Below are 21,492 nucleotides of genomic sequence, written 5' to 3' on the forward strand. Positions count from 1 at the left end.
GACCTCATGGGGCTATTGTGAGGACTAAAGGTGAAGAATTAGGACCCAGGAATGCCTAAGGGCTCCCTGAATGTTGGCGGCCTTCACCAAGAGCCTCCTTCCCCTCTCAACGTGCCAGTTTCTTATCTAGCAGTAAAATGAGAGATGAGTTTGGTCACATGATTTGGATGGACTCATCAAGGCATGATATTAAAACAGTTTGCAAACCATCTTTGTATTTTGGCCATGTAAGAGACACTGAATGGCCCTTCAAAGTGTTATATAAGCCCTAAACTCAACTGGGTTGACATGCTTCTTGACGTTGAACATGGGAGACAAAGCACACATTGGCTTCCACGTTGCGAAAATTGGTGTCTAGGTGCTTTCAGGCCACTTAACTACGCATGCTCAGTCATGCCCAACTCTTTGTGACTCCATGCATGGACTGTAGCTCACCAGGCTCCTCTGTCCATGAGATTTCCCAGGCAAGAATACTGAAGTGGGTTGCCATTTCCTCCTGCAGGGGATCTTCCCGCTCCAGGGACTAAGCCTGCACCTCTTGTGTCTCCTGCTTTGGCAGGCGGGTTCTTTACCTCCGAGCCATCTGGGAAGCCCTCACTTGGCTAGTCTGATCTCTGTTATAGTTGTCACCAGTCTTGACTCTCTGAGGCATCAGTTCACATAAATATTACACCTTCAGGTGTGGCTTGATTCAGGAGCTCAAAAATATCAGATTTCAGCCTCTTCCTATCCCTTCCTCTCTGCTTTCCACTACATTGGTGTCATCCTCAGGCAGATTCCTTCATTGTGTTCCTCCCCAGCAATCTTCAAGTTAAGCAGAAAGACTTCTTTTTGCTAAGAGTGCCAGCAAAACCTCAGATTTGAGTCTCACTGGCTTGATCTGGGCCCTTCTTAACTGTAGGGTCTGGATAATGAAAGACACTGATCAAGTGCTTGGCCTATGTCATGTATCCACACCTGGAGCTAGGGAGATGTGTTCAGCCCACCTAAGTCCCACTAATTGAAATTAAGGTGGATGTGATTATCCAAGTATAAAAAAAGAAACGCTAGGCATGCAGAAATAATAGCTGATCATGCCAGCATGCCGCCTCTTGAAGATCGGTGCTCTCACATACCTCAGAGCCTTTGCCCATGCTCTCTGCTTGGAATGTCTTTTCTCTTTCCTTTCTCCTGAAAAATTTCAACATAGACCTGAGAACAAAGTCAAATGGCATGGGCTGTGTGCCTTCCCTGAAGACTTCCCTCTATTTGTCTGTCTGTCTTTCATATGCCTCTCTCTCTGCTCCAGCACTTAACCACCTACTGCTCTTCTCCACTCCCAAGGAACTCCTAAAAGGCAAGTGCAGCGTCCTGTTTCCTAATGCATTCCCAGTTTCCAGCACTAAACCTGAGAGTTGCTGCCGCTGTTCAGTTGCTAAGTTATGGCCGACTCTTCGCAGCCCTGTAGACTGTGGCCTGCCAGGCTCCTCTGTCTGTGGGGCTCTCCAGGCAAGAATGACGGAGTGCGCTGCCATTCCCTTCTCCATGGGGTCTTCCTGGCCCAGGGACTGAGCCCAAGTCTCTTACATCTCTTGTGTTGCCGGGCATGTTCTTTATCACTGGCACCACCTGGGAAGCCTGGGAAATGATGAAAGCTCCCTGAAGCTCTGGTTAAAGTCTTGAATGGACTAATTTCAACATTCAGCCTTCTAACATTGTGATTGTTGACTTTCATCTCCTATTTCTTCAGTTTGAAAATGAAATCATCCTCAAGCTGGACCATGAAGTGGAAGGTGGCCGAGGGGACGAGCAGTACATGCAGCTGCTGGAGTCAATGTGAGTTTAGGACCCAGAGTGGGAGGAACCAGGAGGGCGGGCCTGAGGCCCGAGGGCTCACGACCCCAGGGTCTCTGTCCTCCCCTGGAGACCAGTCTGGAGGCTCGTGGGTATTGAAGAAACTCCATTTCTGGAGAAATCTCACATCTCTCTGCAGTGGCTATTTCTTTGATATTGATGGAACAGGTGATAAAAGAAACTTTGCTGTGTAGCGGAGAGGGAGATATTCCACCAAGATGATCGCTTTTGTTATCTCTTACCTGTGGAATAATTCTTGCTGTCTTTCCTTTTTCTCGTTTTTAATCTTTGACAGATATTGATCACAGTCAACAGATCTGGAGCACACGTGATCTGTGGAAAACTCATTAAGTGATCTCTCTGTATTGTCTCCTTTAGTTGAGTTTTCTCTGTTTGATTTCATTTCACAGCAATGCCCCTAAAGCTCAGGGAAGTGTCTTGTCTGAGGAGACTAGGTCAAGCTAGTCAAGTAGACAAGCTGGGACTGAACCCAGCTCTGCTGAACTCCAGCACACAGGCCTAGGGAGGCAGTGGGCAGTGGACAGCACCTAGGAGCACAGAACTTGGGCTCAGGACAATGTTTTAACAGCTTATTGAGATACAGTTCATACAGCAGACAGTTCACCTAAAGTGACGAGTAGTGGAACCAAGATGAAAATCTTCCAACAACATACAAATAGCCAATGTGGCTTTTAGTGTATTCACGGAACTGTGAATTCACAATCACAATCACAAATCACAAATCACAATTCACAATCACAATCATAAGCTGCAACCATTACCACAATCACTTTTAGAACATTTTTGTCACCTCCCGAGAGAAAGCCTGTACCCCTTCACCATCATCCCCTCCCCTTCGGGGTTTCTCTGCATGTGTTTATTCTGGAAGTTTCATATAAACAGAATTATACAATACATAGTCCTTTGTGGCTATAGTGTGCTCTCAGGGTTCGTCATGCTGTAGCCTGTCAGATTTCATTTCTTTTGATTGGATATACCCTATGTTGTTTATCCATTCATCAGCTTATAACTGCTCAGACTGTCTCTACTTTGGGCTATCACAAATAACGCTACTATGACCGTTCATATACAAACGTTTGTGTGGACACATGTTCACAGTGCTCTTGGGTGTATAACTAGGAGTGGAATTTCTGGGTCATATGGCAACTCTATGTTTACCCTTCTGAGGAACCATAAAACTGTTTTCCAAAGTAACTATACCAGTTACATTCCTACCTGCAATGTACAAGGCTTCCAACTTCTCCACATCCCTCTGTTAATATGTTTCTTACCAATTATAGACATCCTAGCAGATATGAGGGCTTCCTTTGTGGCTCAGCTGGTAAAGAATCTGCCTGCAATACAGGAGACCTGGGTTCGATCCCTGGGTTGGGAAGATCCCCTGGAAATGGGAAAGGCTACCCACTCTAGTATTCTGGCCTGGAGAATTCCATGGACTATATGGGGTCGCAAAAAGTCAGACATGACTGAGCAACTTTCACTTCACTAGCAGACATGAAATGATATCTCCCTGTCATTTCACTTACCATTTCCTACATGGCTAATGATGTTGAGAATCTTTTCATGTGCACATTGATCATTTGTATGCTGTTGGAGGACTTTCATCTTGGTTCCGCCACTCAGCAGCTGCACACCTTTGGACCAATCATAAAACAGCATTGGCTTCAGTGTGCCCCATCTGTAAAATGGGGATAATCAGCCTCCTGTGGTTATATTGAAGAATGGACACAGCAGGTAGAAGCTGAATAAATGCTGTTTGATCCGCTTGCTAACTCCCAACATCTGTCTCTGACACCATGAGAAGTGAGGGCTTCTCCTAAGGTGTGAACCCTTGGGATGGCTCACACATCCCAAGTTCCCTCCTATTTGTAGATTCCCTGATTTGTTTGATTCTCTGATATATAGTCAATCTTGAATTCTTTCCCCAATCCTCTTAGGAAATTTTTGCTTTAACAACAAAAGCACGCTGAAGGTCTTATTCTGACCCTCGCCATGACCCTCCCTCCCCGGCCCAGCAGGCAGAGCCCAGTGAGCAGCCTTGAGTCCCAGGCAGCACCACCCCAGCTGGCCATGCCGCCTCCTGTCACACGTACAGCCCTCACTAAACAACCTGGAAAGCAAAGGCCACTCGGCTGGAGCGGAGACCCTTCCTCTGCTCCTCGCTGGGTACTGAGACTGGTTGTTCAGGGAGGAGGTGACATTTTGCTGTGTTAATATTTTTCTTAAAGCTCAAGAAAGGAAAATCTAAATATTGACCAGAAGTGAAACCAGGGATGGTGCTGGCAATTTCCACTCATATAAGCGGACGGGGCCCTGCAGCCGGTCTTCAGATGATCAGCAGGATTTTCAAATCCTTCCTGAGTGATTATTTATAAAAGGCGTCCTTGGAGGTCAAGGAAATTAAAAACAGCTCATTATTTTTCTGCTGAAATAAAGGTGTGAATGATTTTTCAAAGCTAATCAAGCCCAACCCACAGTATCAGGACCCCATCAGAGCACCCAGGGACCAAGTCCCTGCTCCTTCCTTTTGACTTTCTGAGCCTCAGTTTCCTTAGCTGCAAATCGGGGATAAAAATGCCATCCAACTCTGAGAGCTTTTATTGAGAACGAACAAGATACGTCATGAAAAGTACGTATTACAGTTTGTGATGCCTTGTGGGTCGTCTGGAAGTGGCAGCTATTATTATCATTAATCTAGTGGCTGCGTGAGTGTGCTCAGGCACACAGTCGTGTCCGACTCTAGTGACCCCATCAACTGCAGCCACCCAGGCTCCTCTGTCCGTGGAATTCTCCAGACAAGAATACTGAAGTGGCTTGCCATTTCCTCTTCCAGGCGATCTTCCTGGCCCAGGGATTGAACCTGTGCCTCCTACATTGGCAGGCAGTTTCTTCTCAACTGAGCCACCTGGGAAGCCCAGTCAGGTGGATACTGGTCTAATGAGTTGAAGCCATGAGCCTCTGTATCATTTCTCTTCCAGCTCCTCCCATCTTTCAGGGCCTCCGCTAATACACAGCACCCACTCTGAGCAGACACAGTTAGGTGGGCACACAACCTGGCAGCTTTTGTGGGTAGAACACGGCTTCCCCTCTGGTAGCAGTTGAAACCCTGAATCAGGGCACCAGTATTAGGGTATGCAGTGGTGCTAAATTTCAGTATTCCTATGCTCTTGTGCGTGCACAGCCTTACACAGTATCTCGCCCCTCCCCATCCTTAGAGCTGTCTTTGGAGCCCAGTCCCATTGTCCACATCTGTCTTAAAGTGAGAGTCCCGCATTAAATGGAATAACAAGACACTTTCTAGCCTCCTGTATTCCATCTGCCTGGGAATATTTCTAGAAGGGGCAAGGGGGCCAGAAGCCTGAAGGGGACAGAAAAGGTGTATTCAGGGGCCTAGATCTCAAACCAGTTCAGCTGAAAGAGGACCTGTCATAAGAAGCACACCATACACAGTCTTTAAAGGAATAAATGAGAGTCCAGTCCAGCACTGACAGAGGCTGTGGGCCTGGGCTTCTCGCTCTGAAGACCTTCCGTACTGAATGCAAACCATTCTGGGGGGAGTGTGAGCCCCCTCCATCCCCACAGAGGCAGGAGCACAGATGCCGGGTGCCCAGTGTGCCACCCCTCCTCCCGCCAAGTGCGGGATAACCGCATCACTGTGAGAGTCTCACAGCTCTCTTTCCTTGTCACTTACACTCCACTGTTGGACTCAAAGAAAGTGTGTGACCTTGGCAGGATCAAGATTAGAACCCAGCCTCTTGGGGGCCTCAAACCTAGCCTACAAATTGAGGGTGATAATGATGCCTACTTCAAGGAGATGATGTGAGCATTGAACAAGGTAATCAATAAAGCCAGCTTAGCACAACATCTGGAACACACGTACTCAGTAAGTGATAGTATCATGAATTATGGTGAGTTTCTATTTCTATATCTACTTTCACTGCTAGACCGTGAACTCCTGGAGGTCAGTGAATTGCTATTTCTGAAATCTCTGAATCCCTAGTTCCCAGAAGAATTCATGTTGAACACACAGATGGCTAGATGGATGGTGATGAATGATGGATAGATGAGTTATTTCAAACCAATCTGCCCATCCATCTCACCAACCCTAGACCATATGACCAGTCTTCTTACCTTGTGGCTGAAAAATAGTCAGAAACCCAAGACTTTGTTTTTTCTAAACCCTTACTTCTCAAAGAGTCAACAGTATAGCATCTGCTGGGAGCTTGTTAAAATGCAGAATCTCAGGCCCTAACTCAAATCTGATGAATCAGAATCATGAATGCAGTGCCCAGGTGATCCCTATGCATATTTAAGTCTGCAAAACAGCAGAGAAAACCAATGGTTCTTAATATTGGCTGCACATTAGAATCATCTAGAGAAAAGAAATAAAATACTGCTTACTGGCTGACCCTCATCTCCAGAGATACAAAGACATCAACCTAGGGTGGGCCTTGAGTTTTGTAGAAGTTCCCCTTATGACTCTGCCATGAGCCAGCACAGAGAGCCACTGATCTGGCCGGGCTCACAGCCTCACATGTCTTCTTCTGGGGGGCTGTGAGAAATCACACCCCAAACACGGGGACAAAATTTAAATGCATTGTCATTAAGATTGAAAACAAGGCTTGAAGTGACCATCCCAGAAGGAGTGAGGCACAGCTGTGACTGAGCCAGACAGGGCTAAATCACAGAGCAATTTGCATCTCTCCTTGAGAGCAGGGAACAGGTGCTTTTCCTACAGCGAAGATGGATTTGTCTGATCGCAGCCACAGTTTGAGATGTCATCTCCTTGCAGTCTGGTTTGGCTTCTGGGCAAAATGACCCTCCAGAGTCCTTGCCTTCCTTACTTTCCCCCTCCTAGGAACTCTTGGGACCTAAACTGCTGCAGGCAGAGTAGGCAGAAACAGATGTAGCCTGAGAAGTGCTTGTCGACTCAAGATGCCTGAGAACACAGAGAAACACTGAAGTGATTGTCTTGATTCCCAAGGTCACCGCTTACTAGCAGAGTGATACTGGGAAGGACATTTAACCTCTCTGAGCCTTGATGACCTCATCTTCAAAATAAGAGGAATCATTTTTACTTATCAGAATGACCGTTATTATTTCCTAAGAAAAAGTGATTAGACAGTGTCTGGCTCAGTGGTTAAGAATTCGTCTGCTAATGCAGGAGATGAAGTAGACAGGGGCTCCTGGGGTGGGAAGACCCCTGGAGAAGGAAATGACAACCCACTCTAGAACCCTTGCCTGGAAAATCCTGTGCACAAAGGAGCTTGGCAGGCTGCAGTCGTGGAGTTGCAGAGTCGGACACGACTTAGCAACTGAGTGCATACACACGGTGCAGAATAAGCGACTGAGAAGTAACCATGGAGCAAAGCTGCAATCCATCTGCGTCTCCATGCCCAGCCTGCGGGCTGCTTAAGAGCAGGCGTAATTCTTTATATATGTGTGTATGTGTATATATATATATATCTCTTTCTCCCCACCCCCACTCTAGCATATTGCCTAGCACTAATAGTTACTTAAGGAATGTCACCATTTTAGTTTTTGTTTTTAAGATTTAGAATAGTAATATTACAACAAATGTTGTAACTTGTTCAAGTAACATATGAACGTTTAAGTCGCAAAGTGAACACTGTCCTCTTCTGCTCCTCCACCTAGACCCTCTGTCTGAAGCAGTGTGCATTTAGAGTTTGGTGTTCATCCTTCCTGATGGTCATACTTATAAACACACAAAAACACATGAAGTAGACACAGACTTCCACTCACATATAGCATGTGGTGCGTGAGGGCAGATGCTGGGGCCAGACTGTTGTTATTAATATTTACCAACTGTGCGACCCTGAACAAGTTAGTTGGCCTCTTTGTGCTTTAATTTCCCCATCAGCAAATATTTCATAAGATTGTGATGGTAGATTAAATGAGTTAAAATTTGTAAGCTGTTTAGAATAATGCCTAGGACATGGTAGGTTCTTTGTAAGATCGTTAAATTAAAAAACAAATATTATTCTGAGATTTGGTTTTCTCAACTATATATTTTGTAGAGATTTTTGTGTCAAAATATTGATCTCTGGCCTACTTCTTAATGGCTTCATTGAATCATATTTTGTGAATATGCTTTAACTGGACATTTAGAATGCTTCCAACTATTTTACTATTAGACACAATTTCTAAGTATTATAAATATACCCTTACCTACTTATGGGATTATTTCTATAAAATAGATTCCCCAAATAGAATTATTGGATCAAAAGATATGTATTTTTACCATTTTTACAGATACTGTGAAAATTGCTACCCCAGGAAGTTGTACTGATTCACTCCCAATATGGGTCTATAAAAGTAATTATTTCTGCACATCATTGCCCACACTACAATTTTAATTTTATTTTTTCTCATTTTGTTGGTGGAGAAAATTTTTAAATACTTTCTACACTATATGGTCAACATGCCCCTGAGGTCACTTTAGTTATGTCTGCCTCTTTGCGACCCAATGGACCATAGCCTGCCAGGCTTCTCTGTCCATGGGATTCTCCAGGCAAGAATACCCAAGTGGGTTGCCATGCCCTCCTCCAGGGGATCTTCTCAACCCAGGGATCCAACCATCAAGGAAGATTCTTTACCACTAACGCCACCTGGGAAGCCCCAAGTTCAGTTCAGTCGCTCAGTTGTGTCTGACTCTGCAACCCCATGGACTGCAGCACACCAGGCCTCCCTGTCCATCACCAACTCCTGGAGTTTACTCAAACTCATGTCCATTGAGTCGGTGATGCCATCCAACCATCTCATCCTCTGTCGTCCCCTTCTCCTCCTGCCTTCAGTCTTTCCCAGCATCAGGGTCTTTTCAAATGAGTCAGTTCTTCACATCAGGTGGCCAAAGTATTGGAATTTCCGCTTCAGCATCAGTCCTTCCAATGAATATTCCAGACTGGTTTCCTTTAGGATTGACTGGTTGGATCTCCTTGCAGTCCAGGGGACAGTCAAGAGTCTTCTCCATCACCACAGTTCAGAAGCATCAGTTCTTCAGTGCTCAGCTTTCTTTATAGTCCAACTCTCACATCCATACATGACTACTGGAAAAATCGGTAGAAGGGAAGCCCCAAATCAGAGTATAAATAAGGACTGAATAAAGGAACAAAAGGACACAGTGAACCAAGGGAACTTGGATTCACAGATTTGTTTGGCTTTTACTCCACCCACCCTACCCCCGCCCCGCCCCGCCCCGCCCCGCCCCGCCCCGCCCCGCCCCGCCCCGCCCCCAGCGTGCCTTCTCCCGTGCCTTTGAGCTCACCACCCTCCCGTCTGTGCGGCAGCCTGATGGAGTGTGCTGCCGAACACCCGACCATCTGCAAGTCGGTGGAGAACTTTGTGAACCTGGTCAAAGGCCTCCTGGAGAAGCTTCTGGATTACCGGGGCGTCATGACGGATGAGAGCAAAGACAACCGCATGAGCTGCACAGTGAACCTGCTGGTATGTGGGCTCTCCCCTTGTCCAATCAGGGCAGTCATGGGGGCTGGTCTGACTTTGGGTTCTGCTGTTGCTCTGGGTGGAGAGGCCTCGCTCAGGGCTTTAGAAATCAGAAAAACAGGAGAGGGAATCCCTCTCTCGACATCTGCCAGCTCTGTGACTTGAAGTCAATCATTGTCACGTTCCTGGGCCTCAGTTTATCATATGCATGAAATGGGAATGAGCGTAGTCAGCTCTCCCTGGCTTTTTGAAACCCCATGGACAGGGGGTTGGGATGCACTGATTGAAACAACCACAAACAGAAAGCACCAGGTGGGGAAAAAAAATCCACCAAGTTCCAAAAAGTAAACTTAAATTTACTGGATGCTAGCCACTGTTTACATAGCATTTACATTGGATTTACAACTGTTTACATAGTATTTACATTGTTTTAGTAAATACAAATAATCTAGAGATGACTTAAAGTATATGGATGTGTGCAGGTTATACACAAATACTATTAACGTACCGTTTTATGTAAGAGACTTGAGCATCCTTGTATTCTGGTGGCTGTGGTGGTCCCGGCACTGTGACCCTGAAGATTCCAAGGGATGGCAGTATCTCCTTTGGCACTTAACACACCACAGAGAAAGAAAGCAGTGGTGTAAAGAGGTTAAGAGTATGAGCTTTGGAGTCACACAGCCTATTCTCACCCTCTCTCGGATAATTAATAGAATACCCAAGGAAATTTTCTGAGGGTGGTTTGCTTATCTGTTACATGGTAAAGATAACAGTACCTGATTCATAGGTTATGCAGTCCTGTGGGACTGTGCTCGGTCGCCCAGCTGTGCCTGACTCTTTGCAACCCCATGGACTGTAGCCTGCCAGGCTTCTCTGTCCCTGGAATTTTCCAGGCAAGAGTGCAGTTCTGACCCATGGTTAACTGCTCACTGTGTGTTAGTTTCCTTATCTTATGAAATGAAGTACTACCCATAACTAGGATTTATAGAAGATTACCATGGGACAAGCTAACCAGAGCAGGTAACTCCAAACCCAGCCTCTTCATCTCTGCACCACACGACCTGCCATGGGCCAGCTCCCAGTCTCCCCTTCAGATGTCCTGTGATGAGGTTGTGAGACAGCTAGAGCAGCAACGGTGCTTAATATTCACCAGGTCAGCCCACCCTACGGGAGTTAAAATGAGTAAGGTTGGCCTAAGGACCACGTGGCATCTACTACAGCAATCCCCCCGACATTTCCAGCGCTCCAGAAATATAAATTGTGAGCCTAGAGTTCTGTTGTGTGTCCTCCATCTGCCCGAAGAGGACTCCTTAAACACCCTAGATATTGCCATTGATTTTCTGAAATGCTAAGGGGAGTTAAAATTCCTGCTTACACCAGAAAGGAATTCATTGCTAGCAACTGCACACGGCCTGCTTTACATAAAGGGCGCAAAGGAGGGGTTTTCCAGGAGTTTGCAGTCTTGTCACTGGAGATGTAGAACTTGGTTGCAGAAACTGGCCTTCCACTGACAAGAGTCTGAGCTGGAAGAAAGTTGGGAAAGGTAGGTCTGTGAGCAGCTTAAACCCAGCATAGAATTTAAGCACATCTTGTTGCTTTTGGAGTGTGGCTTAAACACAGTATCACGAAGAACAGGATGGGGTGAGCGTGTCTGCAGGTCTCGTGGGACTCTGCCAACCACTGACTGTGCCCTGGAACACACCGTCTCACCCTCTGAGAGCCTGAGGTGCACGTGGGTGCGTTGAGTTAAACCTGGATCTTCTCCAGATGTGGCTCAAGTGTGAGATCCTAACCTTCTGACACAAAATCTGTGAGGACTTGTTTTAAAACGCACGTGATTCCAGAACGCCCACTGGTCTGTGTGAGCCTTTTGACTGTGGAATCTCAGCATAACTCTTGATAGTTCTGCGCTGACACAAGTTATGATCTGTTATCATCACCGGGATCTGTTGTGATTAATGTACTATTACTCTGGCCATTGCTATTACTCTGATTCCAACTCGAGTTCTCCTCAGTGCAGGATCTGAGCTTTTAAAGGTCAAGCTGGGCTGCCTTTCATAGTAGACTTGTCAAAGTGAACTCCCTCAGTCTTCCCGAAAGCCTCTCTGTCAATGCAGCAAGTAGCTGGATTGCACCTCCTGATGTGATGGCTGGGATACGTCCTCTGTCCCTTTATAGTCTAAGGATCAGGGAAGTGACTTTCAAGTCAGAATAAGCAGTTTGGTGCATTCAGGAAAGTAAATTTCTTGCTCCCATCTCGCCCAGATAGTAAATAGCAGTTTCCTCTCATCTTCATTACAATGCCCTCCACCCTTGCTGTTCTGCAAAGAAAAACATTCATCGCTGTTTTTCCTCCCTTATCTAGAATTTCTACAAAGATAATAATCGGGAAGAGATGTATATAAGGTAAGACTTTTGTTTTCTAAAACCCAAACCTGCCGTGTCACTCTTCTGCTCGATATCCATCGATGGCTCCCCACTGCCTTCAGCAGAACGTGAGCACATCTTGTTGACACTCGGACCTTCTGATTCCTGTGCATCTTCTTGGATTCAGCTCTTTCCATGCTCCTACAGTCAGCCTCCCAACCCCACCTGGAGCTCTGCGGCGTGCCGTGCTGTTTTGCTGTGAGTCGTGCTGGTGAACTGCGCTTGTGTTTGTTGCAAGGCTGGCGTGTGAAGCCCTAGTCTAGGGTTTGGAGGGCAAATACTTAGATCATTGGCCAGCTTCAAAGGGAAAAAATTACCAAGATGTATGATGGCAGCTTCTTTGTAGGCATTTAAAAGACACTTATTTCAAAAATCACATGGAGGATTTTGGGGGGACAGTCACCTGAAGCAAAGAACTCCCTTGTCAGTGTTTCTTAGAATCTCATTTTTTTTCCTTCAAAGTTTTTTTTTAATTACTTTACTCATACAAAAATAATGCATAGTTATTGCCCCCCAAATCCTCATAAAATACAAAGAGGCAAAACAAAACTCTTTTTAAATAACCATAATCTATACATATTCCCAGACCATTTAATATTTATATATAGATCAAATTCTATGCATGACTATTTTTTGAAAAAATGGGATCATATAGCTCATAATTTATTCTTTGCTTGACAAGAATTCTATGTCAACAGATGTATTTCAGCATAATTTTTAATGAAACTATAAAATTCTCATTCCACAGTATACCATAATTTATATAGCTAGTCCTGTGTTGTTGAACACTTAGGTTGTTTCCAGTTTTTTTTATCATAAATATCACAATGGGAAAATTCTTGGACGTATATCTTTATGTATCTCCTTGTGAGACAAAGGCCTACAAAGTAGAGCCGACTGTAACACTAACGACCGAGGCCCTTTCAAGTTTTCCGACACATTCAGTTGAAGACCAGACTCCATGTCCAAAGTCACTCTGCTATTACTGCAAATATTTTTAGGTACTTTAGCATTACTCCAGAAATAGGAACTATCATTTGGAAAAAAGATAATTCCATAGATTGTCCGGAGCTTGGATAGTATTTATAACATCACTAGACATGACTCACTGTAGAAGCACAGTGCTTTGGGTCCAAAGGATCTGGAGCTTTACTTGTTATCCTCTGTCACCTTGGAAAAATCACTCAGTGTCTCTGGGCTAGGGTTACCCCATGTAGAATTTTTCCATTCTGTTCTGAGGATTAAATGAGATGCTACAGGTAAAGCGCTTGGCCCTCCCAACCTCTTTTTGTTTCTTCCCATTTTAGAAACACAGATGGAGAATCCCAGATTTCCATAAGCTTTATAGATGTGAATCCTATAGTAATCTAGGAAAACCACATTTGCCTAAACCAGACGTTGTAAATAAGATATAGTCTGAAAAATCTGTCCTGTTTGGCAGGCATAGTATTTAAAAACATTTTTACTTGGTTGCCAAATTTTTAAAATCTAGAGATGTTACATAAAAGTCAAAACTTCCCTCTTCTAAAAAACTTGAAAGGTATGGCAACACTGGGCCCACACATCCTGACGAACACCACCTAGGCTAGGTGATAGCATTTTAGACGGGACACAACACCCCATGGTCTCCATTCCCCATCAGACTTCATCCCCTCCGCCTCACTCAGGCTGCCCATCTGCCATCTGTGTGCATTTGATTCCCCACCCTCGCCAACTCAGGCCCATCAGGGTGTCTTCCATCGTGCTCTGTGGTTGCTCACTAAACCCTGGAGTTGACAAAGGATAGGGAGTATCTTGGTAAGTTAAGGAGTTGAAAGCAGCAGAGAAGCTCTCCCTAGGACCAATTTCTTCAAGTTTTTTGGACCCAGTCATCAGGGATCAGAGACCAAGGACAGCAGGTGGAGACAGGAAAGGATGTGATTAGGTACCCAGGGGTTTCTAAAAGTTGACCACAGCTGCACTTTCCTTATGTGCAGGCTACGTGCAATTTCATGATAGCTGGTTGATGAGCAGAAAGTTAAGTGAGGAATAGTGATTGTAAAGGCAGAAACAGCTGGTGTCAAAACCTGCTTCTACCTATTTCTAGCTCTGTCTACTTTAATGTCTGTCTCAGTTTTCTTATCTAAAGAAAAATTGTTGGGAGGATGAATTGATATTATATATAAAGCACCCATTAGTGGAATGGATGGATGTACAATCTCTCTGGAATGCGCCCCCCCAATTTGTCCTCTTATCTTCAGATCCCAACCCAGGTGTCATACTCAGGAAAGCTTTCCAGAAGTGCCACCTGGATGATGCCTGCTCTCATAGTAACCATAGACCTCTCCTTCCAGCATTGGTCACAACTGCATTTTTGCAGTTACCTCTTTGGTCATTTAGTCGATGCCTGTCTCTTTTCCTAAAGTATAAATACTAACCTCTGAGAATAAATGGGGTCTGCTTTTGCCACCATTTATCTCTCATGCCTGGCACAGCCTGTGTGCTCAGTTCAACTTTGCTGATGGAACAAATAAATGAGCAAAAGGTCACTAGCTCATTAGTATCAGAAACCACTAATTGACCTTTCTCCCCTTGAGAATCTTTGGCAGCCCCACCCTGAGTTCAGGCAGCCTCCGTTTGGCCCACTGGCCATGTTTTATGTAGCCGAGGATGTTAAACCCTAGCTCCTCCTTGGGTGACATTCTGTGCAGAAAATTTTCTTATAACAGGAAATCTAACCCTGAGCATTGAGACCTGATTTGAGCGCAGATGCTTGAGAAGCCCTTTGTTCCCTGTAGTTAGATAGCCAAGGCAGAATTTTGGCACCATTACAGACAGTGCCTTTCCTCTCAGAGAAGGATCAGGGCATCGCATCGCAGCAGCTCCCCTTCACCAAATTGCTAAGAGCTGGGCTTAAAAAATACTCCTGATGACATGCGAGTCACCAGAGCAGTGGCTTTTTGGTTCTGGCTTCTGTTTCCAGCAGTGGCAGGAGGGAGTGTTTTGTAGAAGAACCTGATGCACAATGATAATGGATAATAGCTGTCACTGCTCAACGCTGGCTACAGGCTCATCACTTTCAGTGGATACTGGCATTTATTAGTAGCAATGCTGGCTGTCACTCACAGAGCCTTTTCTACAGGGTCTGCTTGGCCCTTTGTAGGCCCACAAAACTCTATAGGTAGGTTCTGTGAGCACTACCATTTTACACATGAGCAAACTGAGGCACAGAGAAGTTGATTCACTTAATATACATTATGTATCAAATAATTGATTGAAGCGCCCTTCCTCTGATCCCGTCTTGTTCTTAACATCTTTCAACCCTAGTCATCCTAGGGTTCAGAACTAGATCATCACATTGCAGAAGGGTAGGAGATGGGAATGTCATTACAGTTGAATTGTAGACTCTCTCTACAGTGCCTCCACCTGGATCTCTAATCTCTAACCCCTTTCTTTACTTATCAGAAATTTCGCTTCCTTTACACCTTGAGAGCATTGAAGAGAGGGTAGGACTTCCCCTTTACAGCACTATGACTTTCCCATGCCCTTGGAGTTGTACCGTGATTAGAGTCTAGTCTCTGAAGGTGGTTAGACGAGGATCATATTCCAGTTCTTCGTTCACTAGCACATGACCTCCAGCAAGCCATTTGCTTCTCCTTCCTTGATTTTCCCTTACTTGTCATATTGCATTGGCCAGAGTCTTCAGTATGAAGTTGAACACTGGCTAGAATGATAACTAACTTCTCCAGGCCAGAGCTTTCTTATCTGTAAATGAAAATTCTCAGTGGACCCATTTTACAAGATGGTCAGGCAGCCTAAATGATCTGAGGCATTTAAAATACTTAGCATGCTTCCTGTCATGCCTTAAATGTCCTGCAACTTCTAGGGGCTATCACTGTCACTCATGCAAGGGGACTGAATGGCAGGAAATGGAGGACTCCCTTGTGAACCCAAGAGGTATCCAGCTGCTCACTCTGGCCTGGCCCTACCACCTGCTGCATCTGGTGATTTAACATATTTCCCAAACAGGTACCTGTACAAACTCCGTGACCTTCACCTGGACTGTGACAACTACACAGAGGCCGCCTATACACTCCTCCTCCACACCTGGCTTCTCAAGGTACTGCCCTCCCAGTGGAGGGGATTCATGCTGAGATCCCACGGAGCCCTCACAGCAAGTTGAAAAGTTAAAAAGAAAAGTTAGCCAAATAAATTTTGTTTTGCCCTGTGTCCCCAAACTTTTAACCTGGCAGGTTACTTTTCTGCACTGTTCTGTCTGGACACATAAGATTTCAAGTGACCGTCACATTTAGCAGCAACAAGAACCCCCTGAGACCTATCTTGCAGTCTTACGTAACATTCAGACTGTTTTATATAACATCCAAGCATCAACTATAAATCATTAGCATGCCCTGTGAGCTGTTTTTCTTCTCTTGAAAGTGCTGCTGGAGCAGGACAAAGTCTCAAGGATTTCCTTTGGGTTTTGAAGAGCCAGGGCCATGTCTTGCAGGGATTCAGAGAAGAATCCTTCAATCCTTACACAGGAGCCAACAGAGAGTCCAGAGAGTCAATAACTGTGACTCTGCAGAAACGGAGGGGCGCTTCCTGTGGAACCTGCAGGCCAATATCGTCTCTCTGACGCTCAGGGCAGCGAGGACAGGGCGCCCTCCTGCTCCTCAGCAGTAAGGGAGACATCTGCCCTGGGTAACTGTGTGTGTCCTCTTTCTGCAGTGGTCAGATGAGCAGTGCGCATCGCAGGTCATGCAGACCGGCCAGCAGTACCCGCAGACCCACCGGCAGCTGAAGGAGACGCTCTATGATATCATCATAGGCTACTTTGACAAAGGAAAGGTAATTGGTCCCTGCCCTTCCTCTCTCCGTGGGAACCCTAGCTTCTGGGAAGGACTGTTCTCTCCCATACTCTATATGCCATCCATCTGCAGGTCTGGTCAGCTCTCCTGCCCAACCCTAAGTCTGATCATTTCCCTCCATCCGCATTCCTACTACATATGTTCAGAGCACCAGCATTGCTCCCCTGGACACAATGAGTCCTGTGCAATAGCCCTGTATCCTCTGTTCCTCTGCAACCTGTCGTCCTTCATATAGGAAATAGGGTGATCATAGAACATGCTTATCCCATAGAACATAACCCATTGTCCTGCTTACAATCCTCTCAAACAGCCATCCCAACACTTAGATCAAATTACAATCTTTCCCATGACCCATGAGGCCACGTACGAGCTGTCCTCTGACTGCCTCTCCCGTGTCAACTCTGCCAGGCTCCCTCTTGCTCATATATTCTGTGCCAAGCTCTTCTCCACCTCAGGGCCTATGCACTTGCTTTTCCCAGCTTAGGACATTTCTCCTCCATATCTTACCGTGGCCAGTTCCTTCTCACAGCTCAGGGTTTTACCCAAGCAAAGCATGTCGTGTCCTGAAGAAGGCCTTCCCAGACCACACACAGCAGTACCCCTGCTCTGAGTCATACTTATTTCTTCTTCAAAGCACTTATCACTGTCAGACATCACCTCGATCGTTTTGTTTTGACTTGTTCATTGTCTGGCTCTCCACTTTAGAAGGCCAAGAGCAAAGATATTTGTCTTGTCCACTGCCGAGTGCCTAGTAGCTAGCACAGACCCTAAGATATGGGACCCAAAAGATATATGTTGAAAACATTAATTAATTGAATGTATGAATGACTTCATGGTGTCATCATAAACAGCAAGAACGGGGTGATTTGTCATGTTTTGTCTGGAGATTGGCCAAACCAGTTACTGTCCATCTTCCAGCCTCCAATTGGCCCTTCAGGAAGCACCAACTCAAACGCTGCAGGAGACATAGTAGGTGGCTAAGAGCTCAGGATCTGGGCTTCAAGCCACGTTCCTTTACCGCCTGCAATCCCCGTGGCCTTTCAGAGATTCCAGTTCCCCATCCATAACAGTGAGATATTGATAGTACCTACTTTCTAGCTGCTTTGTGAAAATTATGTGAGAAAATGATGTAAAGCACTTAGCATAAGACCTGGTACATAGTACTAACTTGTTCAGTTTTTTTTTTTTAATATTTTCTTATGTAGGAGCTTCTCTGGTGGCTCAAATGGTAAAGAATCCACCTGCAATGCAAGGGACCCAGGTTTGATCCCTGGGTCGGGAAGCTCCCCTGGAGAAGAGAAGTGGCTTCCACTCCAGTATTCTTGCCTGGAGAATCCCATGAACGCAGGAGCCTGTGGGCCCCGGTCCGTGGGGTCACAAAGAGCTGGCTGTGACGGAGCGACTAAGCATGAGCACATTTATTTATTTGTCTGTGCCAGGTCTTAGTAGCAGCATGCAGGATTTTTTTTTTTAATTGTGACGTGCAGACCCTTAGTTGTAGTGTGCAAACTCAGTTCTCTGCCCTTGAGGCCCCAGTTGACTGCCTGCTTCCTCTCACAAGCTTTTCCTGAGTCCTCCAGCTTACCTACAGCCCTGCCTCTTCTCCGAATGGCCTGGCCTCCTACAGTTCATCAGGCACTTTAACACTTGCTTTTGGCCTGTTCTATCACCGCAGTTCATTGCATCTGTCTTAGTGTGATCTCCCCACCTTCCCTGAAAAATGAAATGAGGTAATGTCTGTGGAAGGGTATATAAATTGCCAGGCGTTGAGCAATTGGAGAAGACTGTTTTAATAATTTACGATCATAAGCCTCTTGAGGGCAGAGACCCGGCCCTCTCTGGAGCCTCCTGTCCTGCTGGGCATTGAGTCTGAGCTCACTCTTGGTTGATCGGCTGATTAAGTCAGTCATGGTAGGAAAACCCTGAAAGGACCTGTCAGGCCTTGTCCTCTGCCGGTATCTGACTCAGCCAACCCTTCGCTGAGCAGAGAGGAAGAAGGCATAAGCCGCAGTACTAAGGGGCGTATTACTAGTCAGTAGAGCACACATATGGGTCATCGTCTTTTTTTTTTCTTGCACATAACCCCTTGGTGTTGTGCAATAATTAGGAGGAAGAGGGCAGGAACAGGGTGCTGCTAAAGCGCTTCAGGGGCAGAGAGGAGGGAGCGGATGGGTATGACCCCCTCTGTGTGCCGCCGCTCTGGTGGCTTCTAGAATGAAGCCCAGAGTCTTTAGCATCCTTTTGACTTGCTTTCCCTATACCTCCCCTCACGGAGACTCATTGATCTAGACACACGAAATGACTTTCTACTCCTGAAGTCCTCTTCTCGTTACCTAATGGACTCCTCCACATCCCTCAAAACCCAACTAGTGCATCCGCTCATGTGTGCACTTGACCCACTTCTGTTTCTGGAAGCAGAGACTGTCTTGTCCATCTTTATCACTTCCCATCCCTGGGTACCATGCCCAGAAGCCAGCAGGTGCTCAGTGACCAGCGTAGGAGACTCAGGAGTCAGTGACCGGCAGAGGTCTTAGTGACCACACGGACAGACATGAAGGACGTTCCGGCCATTTGACTCCCTGCCTGTCTCCCTTCTTAGCCCCTCACTGATCCCTTAACACGTAGGGAGGGTATTTCTGGCATATTATGACGGAAAGTTGGCAAAGACCTCCACTTGAGCCAAACAGCCCCCTGGCCCAGCCCTGGGGCTTTAACCCCCTCTTCTCGTTCAGGCTAAGGAGAAAGAACCAGCCCATACTCGTCTGTGGACTTGATTCCTCCTGGCGTGTAAAACATTTTTATGCTGCTCACTAAGCTGTCCATGGGTTTACAGCCGTGGCTTCTCCACTCAGCGCTTGCTTTTATTTATTTTTATGCTTGGATGCAGAGAGAGCACTTCTGCATTTTGGCAGCCTCCCCTCTCCCCTCCCCCTCCTCCCCCAACTTCTCCATTTAGCTGCCTCTTCCATTTGAAACGAAATTGGAAATGTAATGGGTGTCCCTTGAGATTGCCAGATCTCCAGCCCACCCAGCACCTCCCTCTGCCCCTCTGTAGAGGTTCCTGACTGCTCTGGTCTAGGATGGAAGGATGATCTATTGGTTTCAGTTAAAATGGAACAGATGGAAAGGACCCCCTCTATCCAGAGGTTTTTGGGTTTTTTTTTTTTTCAGAATTTTTTTCAAAGATGCAAAAGACCTGTTTGAAAAGAGTTGTCATCACTCTTTCAATACTCCAGTTCCTCCTCCACCTCTATGCCGCCCGTTGCTCACTCACCCTGAATAATGCAGTTAAGAAGTGGTGGTATGAAGGCTTATTTATGCAAGATGAGTAAATTCTAGACATCTCTGTACAACATTGGGCCTATAGTTAACAATTCTGTGTTATGCATTTAAAACCCTGTTAAGTGGGTAGATCTCAGGTTAAGTGTTCTTACCACATTTGCTTTTGAAAGTGAGAGAAAGAGAAGGGTAGAAGGGAGGAGGGGAAGAAAGCTGGCCAAAGGGAATACGAAAGTGATGGGATTTGCCGAGTGAAAAGATCCCAGTAGCAAACATCAAGAGAACTGTATCTGGCTCCAGCTCCAGCCTCAGAAATTCGCTGCCTGCTTATTTTCTTTGTGAACCATTTTTCTCTGGGAAATCTCTGGTGGCTCAGATAGCAAAGATCCACCTGCAATGCAGGAGGCCCCGCTCTGAAACCTGGGTCAGGAAGATCCCCTGGAGAAGAGAATGGCTATCCAATCTAGCATTCTTGCCTGGAGAATCCCACAGACGGAGGCGTGTGGTGGGCTACAGTCCATGGGGTTGCAAAGAGTCGGACATGATTGAGGGACTAACACTTGCACTTTCTAAGGGAGATTTTTTTAAACTGGAGGAAAATTGCTTTGCAGTGTTTACAGTGCTGGGTTGCTTTCTGCTGTACAACAGCATGAATCAGTCATGCACACACCACATATATCCCCTGCCTCTTGAGCCTCCTTCCCCTCCTGCCGTCGTCTCAGCCCCCTAGGTCATCACGGAGCACCAGACTGGGCTCCCTGCGCTGTATAGCAGCTTCCCACTGGCTTCCTATTTTACACATGGTAGTATATGTTTGTCAATGCTCCTTCCTCAGTTTGGCCCACTAAAGCTTAGTATAAGGTCACGGGTCCTTCTCAAGTGCACATCCTGGCCCTGCTTTAGGTTAGGCCTTTGACCTGGGGTGGATGCTCTGCCGATCTGAACCTCTGTTTCTCTCCTGGGAAATGCAGGTGCTGCTAGTCACCTCTCAGAGGGGCTGTGAAGATGCAGAGAGCATGTAAATAACGCACTTAGCCTAGGGTGTGGATGTTCCATTATTTGTCAGGAAACTGGGGTGAGAAGCAGAGGATAGGCCTGCTTCTTGGGATGCATTTGGTTCCCTGGGCATGGGGCAGGGTCTGGGCTACAGGGAGGCTTGTGGCTCAGTCCCAGGTGTGGAGCTGCCCCGGTGCCTTCCTCAGCAATGGCTCTGCAAGCCTGGAGACCCTCTAACCTTTGTCTCCATGACCTTCCTTGTAGATGTGGGAAGAGGCCATCAGTCTGTGCAAGGAGCTGGCAGAACAGTGTGAGATGGAAATCTTTGACTATCAGCTGCTGAGCCAGAATTTGGTAAGGAGTCCCCAGGGGGAGCCGGCTGCCTTGCAGGTTGGTTGCTCGGGGCCTTGGCTGGGCAGAGAGGCTGAGGAGAGGGGGAGCCGAGGCAGGAGGCCTTGGGCGTAGGACCTCGGGAAAGGAACAGAAGTCGGGCTGAGCTGAGCCAAACTGCTGAGCATCTCCCTCCCAGCTGGGAAAATTTCCAAAGGGAGGTCTTCTGGGAAAGCTCATCGGGCACAGTTTCTCTGATGGAGCGCTAAGTACCTGCCCGGTGCTGGGGCTGCTG

General features: G+C 46.4%; 1 protein-coding gene across 1 annotated transcript in view; it reads left to right on the top strand.

Annotated features, from left to right (window-relative positions):
* DOCK2 (dedicator of cytokinesis 2) overlaps positions 1-21,492 on the top strand; it is a 462,975-nt gene that overhangs the window by 401,734 nt on the left and 39,749 nt on the right. Inside the window, exons 34-39 of the mRNA XM_018065716.1 lie at positions 1,730-1,815; positions 9,162-9,318; positions 11,681-11,721; positions 15,751-15,841; positions 16,453-16,572; positions 21,132-21,221. Coding sequence (XP_017921205.1) covers positions 1,730-1,815; positions 9,162-9,318; positions 11,681-11,721; positions 15,751-15,841; positions 16,453-16,572; positions 21,132-21,221 — 585 coding nt within the window. The remainder of the gene's footprint in view (positions 1-1,729; positions 1,816-9,161; positions 9,319-11,680; positions 11,722-15,750; positions 15,842-16,452; positions 16,573-21,131; positions 21,222-21,492) is intronic.

The sequence above is a fragment of the Capra hircus genome, chromosome 20, assembly GCF_001704415.2.
Source record: "Capra hircus breed San Clemente chromosome 20, ASM170441v1, whole genome shotgun sequence".
NCBI lineage: Eukaryota > Metazoa > Chordata > Mammalia > Artiodactyla > Bovidae > Capra > Capra hircus.